Genomic DNA, 8,990 nt, shown 5'->3' with positions numbered 1-8,990 from the left:
GGAAACTGAGCGGCGGAGGAAGGCGGAGGGGTTAGGGGCGGGGCCCTAGGGGAGGAGTTAGGGGGCGGGGCTTTGACGTTAGGGCGGGGCTAAGGGCGAGACCTCGCCGAGTTCCACCGTTGAGCTCGCCACGTCTCTCTTAGCGAGCGCGGTGGGGACACGCAGGGGGAGGGAAAGCTGAGCGGGGCGGGAACTATCTCCTCTCGCGAGAGCTGGCGACGGCGGCAGCAGCAGCGGTGGCGGCGGCGTGTCCGTGAGAGTGGCGTGGGGGCTGGGAGGAGAGGCGGCGGCGGCAGCGTCCAAGCTACGCCACTCGGGCCGGGGCTTTGGGAGCGGGAGTGCAGAGCGTGGTCGTGGCGGCGGCGGTGAGAAGAGCGAGGCGGAGGAGGGGGTGCCATGGCCGGGCAGCAGTTCCAGTACGATGACAGTGGAAACACCTTCTTCTACTTCCTCACCTCCTTCGTGGGGCTCATCGTGATCCCGGCGACATACTACCTCTGGCCCCGAGATCAGAATGCCGGTGAGTCCCGCCGGCCTTTGCCCGCGCACCCGCGCAGGCCCCGCCAGCGCCCCCAGGCCCTGCGGCGCCCGCTTGCCCGGCCCCAGCCCGTGGCGTCCGGGGTGACACGGACGGTGCGGCCCGGCCTGTGTCCAGCGTCCGCCACTGGCGGGGCCCGGGTCAGCGGCATTTCCCTCGGCGCTTCTCCACCTCCCTTCATTGTCCTCAGGAGTTTCGCTGGCTCCATCTTCTCCATTGTTGTGGACGCTCCTTGCAGCCTCCTCCTGCCTCTTTGTCTTCTCTGCCTCTGCTTTTATTGGGGATTTTTCTTTATGGAGGAAGCGGGATGGGGACTTGGGAGGTGAGCAAAGAGTTGGCCAAGGAAGAGACTGAACGTGCGGGCACAACTCTCAGTCCCTCCAGTTCGCGGCCCTCCTCCCCTGACTCCCGTTTCCCTGTTGCAGCTGCTCTTAACAGATGTTTTAGGGCATCTCTGAGCCGGGTGGCATGCTTAGGACTCCAATCGAGCTCTCCACCGCCTACCCCCGTCACTTCCTCCCGTTGCTTTTTCATTTGTTCACTCACTGTGGGGGTTGGAAGCAATGCCATTATTCCTCTTAGCAAAAATAGGCTTTTTTCTATTTCCTTTTCTTTGGAGTTTCCTGTTTGTGACGGGAAAAGTGCAAGTATGAAGGATTAAGTCTCGTTTAATTAATCTTGTAGGGAATTTTGAGGTAGTGGGTCGATTTGCTTTCCACATTAAACAACATCGAATTAAAGCACAGAATAACAGATTCTTTTCATATTTCACTTGATGTTTGGGTAATGTTTGCATCCATTTGTTGCACTCTACTAGGACATATGGCAGATGATATTCTTAAAGCTGATGTAACTGCGAGGGCCTAATGGGTTATTTATGGTAGTGTTAACAGTAAGGAGTAGGTTTTGAGTATTAACAACTTAGGGAAAGCTTTCTGTTGCACAAGAGCTGTGCTAACTTGCTTAAATATCTTCTCTTCAATTGGGTATGCCGGAGGTCTAGGTTGTCCAGGTTATATCCTCTACTTGGGGAAGTTGTTAACAGTGAAGCCTTGAATCAGCTCAGAACTTGTTATACTTTCAGATGGATTCAGTGTCCTGTAACATTCTTTTTTCCCCCCGCCCCATGTGATCTGCAGGAAACTAACATTCTTGACTTGGAATAGAACTAAAATAAATTTAGGATAAATAGTAACAAAGGATTCCATCATTTTGTACATTTGACAATAAGTTTAAAAATCCATTAGATGCAAAAATCTGTCCAAAGTTACCAGTCTTAATACTTTTTTTACTCAATGGGTAGTTTATGAAATTTGGATCTTGGACTGTTGTGCCTTATTTCCAAAGTGCATTTAAATTGTGTAGATTCTTCCTCGATGTTGAAAAAGGAAAAAAAAATTGGGTAGGTTCTTTGGGCAGTGGTTGTGTATAAGTGAAGTCTTAATGCTGTGATGGCTTTTCTTATCTGCAAACCTAGGCCATTCTTGTGATTGTTGTATTTCAAGTTAAAAGGGTCCACTTTTCAGTAGTTTATTTTCACCTAACAGCCATGGTGTGTGCAATTGGTAGTGTAGAAAACAAAAAGGTATTGGGAGAGTAGTCGGTGGGTTTGGCCAGTATGTGTTTTGATCAGACAGAACAGAAGTATAAAAAAAAGTGTTTTGAGAAACTGCCCTGATTTCAGAAATTAGCCATCATTTTTTAATCTACATTGGATTTTTAAAGTTTTTCTTTTTTTCTTTTAAAAGCGGGGAGAGTCTCATTTGCCCAGGCTGGTCTTGAGCTTGCTTCAAGTCATCCTCTCGCTTCAGCCTCCCGAGTAGCTGGGCTTACAGACTTGAGCCACTGTGTCAGGATGGATTTTTGAAATTTGAAAGTCGTATTTTTGTGGTGAGTTTTGTATTATAAAATTCACCTGATTTCATAGAAGAATCATACTATTTATTTATTTATTTATTTATTTTGAGACAGAGTCTCACTCTGTTGCTCGGGGTGGAGTGCAGTGGCTTGATCTTGACTCATTGCAGCCTCCACCTGCTGTGTTCAAGCAGTTCTGCCCCAGCTTCCCGAGTAGCTGGGATTACAGTCATGCACCACCATGCCTGGCTTATTTTCGTGTTTTTAGTAGAGATGGGGTTTCACCATGTTGACCAGGCTGGTCTCCAACTCCTGACACCAAGTAATCTGTCCTCCTTGGGCTCCCAAAGTGCTGGGACTACAGGCATGAGCCACCACGCCCTGCCAACAAGTCATACTTGACCCCCTTCAGCATATAAGTGTCTTTGAAAAAGTGGTGGTAGTTTAGGTGGAGGGAATTAATACTATTTGTAAATCATGGACTTCAACTTTTACTTTATTTAATCTTCTTAAAAATGCAGTGAGGTTGGCCAGACACGGTGGCTCATGCCTGTAATCCCAACACTTTGGGAGGCCCAGGCAGGCAGATCACCTAAAGTCAGGAGTTCAAGACCAGCCTGGCCAACATGGCGAAACCCCGCCTCTACAAAAATACAAAAAGTTAGCTGGGAGTGGTGGTGGACGCCTGTAATCCCAGCTACCCAGGAGGCTGAGGCAGGGAGAATTGCTTGAACCCGGGAGGTGGAGGTTGCAATGAGCCGAGATCGTGCCACTACACTCCAGCAATGCAGTGAGGTAGGTTCTATTATTATCTCCATTTACAGGTAAAGAAACTGGGGGTAGAGCATGTAAATAATTTTCCTGTATGGTTGAGCTGGGATTAGAACATTGGTCGCTTAGCTTCAGAGCCCTGTGTGGTTTCCATACTGCTAGATAGAAAGTTAGGTGAACTATTATGGGTGTCAGTTTGCCCCTGTTTTACATCCGGCTCTCTGCTTCAGGCTTGCCTTAGTCAATATTCATATTTTGATGTATTTGTTTGCTCTTGCTGAAAATTGTGTTATGAAAATTAAGGTGAACACTTAAATGCTATTCTAATCATTATGAAAATTGTTGGTCACCGCTTGGACTTTTTTCTTGGATTTACCCTGATAACTTGAGTTGTTTCTGTAGGATTACAGTTGTATTAAAAGGATGTTTTAATCATAGTGACTTTATTCTGCAGCCCAGTTGCAGTATCTTGAATATGAAAGAGAAATCTTGAATTACTGCTTCATTCAAAGCTCTGAATAAGGAACTTTTTTCAGAAGTTTGCTGCAAAATAATTTGCCGACTTATACTGACAGGAGGCTACTTAATAATCTTTATCTCACTTAGGAAATAGTTATATTCTGTCTTGGAATATTAATTTGTTTGGTTATTGGTGCATTTTAGACCCTATAGGGTCTGTTTGAGTATAAACGCTATGTTATCTTTCTAAAATCTGAAAAATTCTGAAGCACATTTGTTCTTTAGGATTTTAAATAAAAGATGAGGACCCCAGTAGTACAGTTTTGGGGAAACACAACAGCATATATGAGTATTGTTATTTTTTGAGATGGAGCCTCGCTCTGTCGCCCAGGCTGAAGTGCAGTGGCATGTTCTCGGCTCACTGCAACCTCTGCTTCCCGTGTTCAAACGATTCTCGCGCCTCAGCCTCCTGAGTAGCTAGGAAAACTGGTGCAAGCCACCATGCCTGGCTTATTTTTGTATTTTTAGTAGAGATGAGGTTTCACTATGTTGGCCAGGCTGGTCTCGAACTTCTGACCTCAATTGATCCACCTGCCTCGGCGTCCCAAAGTGCTGGGATTACAGGTGTGAGCCACTATGCCCTGGCCACAACATCATATTTTAATACTTGTTTTTGAGGCTCAGTTTATTTTGTTTTCCTGTGAAACAGTTAAGTAGCCAAATACAAAAATGTAGGCATGCATTTGAATTTCAGACTTCTGACAGTATTTTCAGAGATAGCGTGTGCATGAAAGCATGAAAAGGTTTGCTCTGGCAGTTACACAACCTTAAAGTTCAGTTTAAGTAATTTTTTTTGTTTGTTTTGGCATGAAGTCTCGCTCTGTCGCCCAGGCTCCAGTGCAATAGCATGATCTTGGCTCACTGCAACCTCCACCTCCCAGAAAGCAATTCTCCCGCCTCGGCCTCCCAAGTAGCTGGGATACAGGTACCTGCCACTACGCCCGGCTAATTTTTGCATTTTTAGTAGAGACAGAGTTTCACCATGTTGGCCAGGCTGGTTTCCAACTCCTGACCTCAAGGGATCCTCCCACCTTGGCCTCCCAAAGTGCTGTGATTACAGCTGTGAGCCACTGCGCCCGGCCCAGTTTAACTAATCTTTATTGAGGTTTTTTTGGTGTGTGTTTTCTGCAACACATTTGGGACTTTCAGTTTTTAAGGTTGACAGTTGTTTCAGCATGGCTGTTTTAGAATTAGTGGGCTCTTGAATACACCAGAAAGCATAGCACCATTTCACAACTTGTAAAGTCTATCTACGGTTTGAAAAATGGAAATAGTTTGTTTATTGGCATATTTGACATGTTAATTGAACGTACCTGTTACCTAAAACATTATTAATGGAATCCTTTTGCCTTGATTTTTGCCTAACATGTTTAGCTAAGTGTACTTATAATTAATACCCCTTTTAGTAGTTAAAGGGTCCTATTTGTTTTACTCTCTTGGTTTGCAAATTGGCTGAATAAAATGAATACTTTTTCAGACAATTAAGGACAAAAGCTCTGTATGAAATGATAACACGGAGGGCTTAGACTTCCTTGGCATAGTCATAGTGATTGTTAACCCTGGCTACACATTAGAATCACTTCGGGAACTTTTTTTTTTTTTTTTTTTTTTTTGAGATGGAGTCTTGCTCTGTTACCCAGGCTGGAGTGGAGTGGCGGTCTCGGCTCACTGCAAGCTCTGCCTCCCAGGTTCACGCCATTCTCCTGCCTCAGCCTCCCGAGTAGCTGGGACCACAGGTGCCCACCACCACGCCTGGCTAATTTTTTGTATTTTTAGTAGAGACGGGGTTTCACCGTGTTAGCCAGGATGGGCTTGATCTCCTGACCTCGTGATCCGCCCGCCTCGGCCTCCCAAAGTGCTGGGATTACAGGCTTGAGCCACCGCGCCAGGCCCACTTCGGGAACTTTTTAAAACACTTGTACCCATCCCCAGATACTCTGATTTATTTGGTCTGGAGTGGGTGTTATGTACTGGCATTTTTTAAAGATCCCTATATGATTCTAAATTGTAGCTATGTTTGAGAAGTGCTGCTTGGAGGAGAGCTTCCTTAGTAATGGTCTTTTGCTGTAGTTGTCATTTTGGGAGGTAGTATATTTGTTTTGCTATGTGCTCTTTGCTAACAACAACAAAATCCAAAAAACTAATGTGTTAGCCTTTTAATTTTACATAGCTAAGAAGCACTTACAGAACAGTACTGTAAAGTTCTGGGAGTTAAAAGCCAGATATTTTTGTCAAACAACTTTAATGATACAAGTTTACAATCAATTTATCATAGTTGTCTATTAATGGCTTCCAGAGTATTTACCATTGTGCCATGATTGGAGCCTTATGTGATTTGGATATCCTTAATATTTTGAAAGAATTGCACATAATTACCTTAACACTACCCATCTTTGGTATTGCCAACAATACTGTGCTGTGACCTTTTGTGTGCACTGCCCACTTTGTGCTTTCTTGGTTATTGTTGATGTTTGTCTTTCCTAGTGCTTTTAAAATGAGAAGTGTTCTTTTGTTTATGTGGAATTTCAATCCAACCATTATTCGTAAGTGCATAATTTTGTTTACTACTTTTTTGATTTACAATAGAAGAGTTATCACTTTAAACGTTTTATATCATTAGGCTTTCATTGGTATATTTGACAAGAGTATATTTGACAAGAGAAAATAACTGATTGCTTGTAATTATTAGAATTTCAAATAATCAAAAGCATGCTTTTATTCTTTCCGTAGGTTATGGAAAGAATTCCTTTTGAATTGAGATAAAATGTATCATTTAAAAAAAGTTTTTGTTGACTCCTTGATCTTACTTTTGGGGCTTGATCTTCCCTTTTCAAAACTTACTTAACCTTACTTTTTCAAAATTGCCTGGTTATGAAACTTGGCTCTGCAGCCTACTGTGATTTTAGGCAAGTTATTTAACTTGCGTGTGTTTCAGTATACTCATCTGTATTGGTTACTGATTTAACTTCTGTGTATCTCAGTATACTCATCTGTATTGGTCATACTCATCTGTTATGGTCAGAGAAGATACTTTGTATGATATCTATCTTTTAAAATATACTGAGACTTAATTTGTGGCTTAACATATAGTCTATCCTGCAAAATGTCCCATGGCACTTCAGAACAATGTGTGTGCTGCTGCTGTTGGGTAGTGAGTGTTGTATAGTCTGTTAGATCTAGTTGGTTTATGTTAAGTCCTCTATTTCCTTATCTTCTTTTTGGTTGTTCTATCCATTTTTGGGGATGGAGGGTGTATTGAAGTCTGAAACTATTATTGTAGCACTGTCTGTTTCTCTCTTCAGTTCTGTTGGTTTTTGCATTGTACATTTTGATGATCATTAGATACGTAAATGTTTATAAATGTTATATCTTCTTGCTGTATTGAACCTCTTACTAATACATAATGTCTTTTATCTCTTGTAATCTTTTTTGTTTTAAAGTCTATTTTGTCTTATAGTCACCACCCTGCTATCTTTTGGTTACTGTTGGCGTGGAATATTTTTTCCATCCTTTGACCTTCAATCTGTTTGTGTCTTTGGATCTAAAGTGAGTCTCTTGTAGATGGACGTAGTTGGATCAGGTGCTTTTAATCCATTCTGCCAGTCTTTTGATTGGAACATTTAACCATTTACATTTAAAGTAATTACTGTTAAGGAAGGAGGGCCAGGTGCAGTGTTTCATTCCTGTAATCCCAGCACTTTGGGAAGCTGAGGTGGGAGGATCACTTGAGTCCAGGAGTTTGAACCAACCTGGGCAACGTAATGAGACCGTGTTCCTACAAACAATAAAAAAAAAAAAAAAAAAAAAATTAGCCAGGCATGGTGGCACGCACCTTTAGTCCTAGCTACTCAGGAGGCCGAAGCAGGAAGATCACTTGAGCCCAGGAGATCGAGGCTGCAGTGAGCTATGATCATGTCACTGCACTCCAACCTGGATGACAGGAGACCCTGTCACACACAAAAAGTAAAAAGAAGGACCTCTGTCATTTTGCTGTTTGTTTTCTATAGGCATATATCATTTTGTTCCTTATTTCCTGCATTACTATTTTTTTGTTTAGCTGATTTTTTTTGTAGTGAAATGTTAACATTTCTTTGCATTTTCTTATTTTTATTTTATTTTATTTTTAAATAGAGACTGGGTTTTGCCATGTTGCTCAAACTTGTCTCAAACTCCTGCGCTCAAGTGATCTATGTCTCGGCCTCTCAAAGTGCTGGGATTACATGTGTGAGCCACTGCTCACATCTCATTTTCTTTGGAGTATATTCTGTAGTTAACTTTTTGTGTGGTTACCATGGGGATTACATTAAACATCCTAAATATTGTAATTTCAATTTATACCAGTTTAACTTTGACATATAAAAACTCTGCTTCTTTATAGCTCCATTCCCACCTCTTTCAGTGTTTGATTTCACCTAATTACATCTTTATACATTGTGTGCCCCAAAGCATAAACTAATAATCCTTTTAAATGCATTTAGTTTATTGTTTAGAAAACAAAGTGTGGATGTAGGGGCCAGGGAAACTTCCCTTTTGCCCTCTGAAGATTTGCTGGATTAATTGGAGGAAAGACATACACATGTATTTAATGTGTACATGGGGCGAACCACAAAGTGATTCCCCACATCCCAATGTAGTTCAGAAGCTTATATACCATCCTGGTGAAACAGGTTATGGGAAGGGGGAGAAGAGGAATTCTGTTGATAGGATTGCTAGGGATAATGGATCAGAGATCAGAGATTAACTTGTACATTATCTTGTGAAGGGTCTGTTTAGGTGTGGTTACCTTCTTGGTCCTACAGGAGGAGAAGAAAAGCAGTTGTTCGTTTTGGTGGGTTTGGAACTTAGGCAGATGAAGGCTTTGGGATATGGTGGGGGGCATCAGGAGGGCAGGGAGGAAAGTCAGACCTTGAGGCTTCTTCATTCAGCTTCTTCATTCAGCATGTCAAAATGCCATATTTTGGGTATCACTGAGCCCCAACATGGAGGTACAAACCAAGGAACTAAAATTGACCAAAAGCCTTCCTAATTTACCCTCCAAGCCTTTCCCTGAAAGTTGCAAGCCTTCAGTAGACTCCAGAGTTACATCTAGACTCAGCTCTGCTGCTGTTCAGTGAGTGAGTGCTAGCCTGAAGGTGGGTAGTGCGGAATGCACTCACGGTAGCACTTTGAGCTGGATTCATGTATTATCTCATTTTATTCATGAGAAAACTGTGTCTTAGAGGAGGTTACCAACTTTCCTAAAGTCATATAGCTACCAGGTGGAAGATTGTTTGTTGGACTCAACTCTGTCTTATGCCAAAGCATC

The 8,990-nt window shown here is 42.6% G+C and overlaps 1 protein-coding gene across 1 annotated transcript in view; it reads left to right on the top strand.

Moving 5' to 3' along the window:
* Positions 1-200: 200 nt before the first annotated feature.
* Positions 201-8,990, top strand: part of SEC63 (SEC63 homolog, protein translocation regulator) — an 84,769-nt gene continuing 75,979 nt past the window's right edge. Inside the window, exon 1 of the mRNA XM_032156039.2 lies at positions 201-520. Within this exon, the coding sequence (XP_032011930.1) occupies positions 397-520 (124 nt within the window). The 5' untranslated portion in view covers positions 201-396. The remainder of the gene's footprint in view (positions 521-8,990) is intronic.

The sequence above is a fragment of the Hylobates moloch genome, unplaced genomic scaffold (assembly GCF_009828535.3).
Source record: "Hylobates moloch isolate HMO894 unplaced genomic scaffold, HMol_V3 SCAFFOLD_2, whole genome shotgun sequence".
NCBI classification, from domain to species: Eukaryota; Metazoa; Chordata; class Mammalia; order Primates; family Hylobatidae; genus Hylobates; species Hylobates moloch.
Note: the sequence above shows the minus strand (reverse complement) of the source record. Positions and strands in the feature narration are given on the sequence as shown.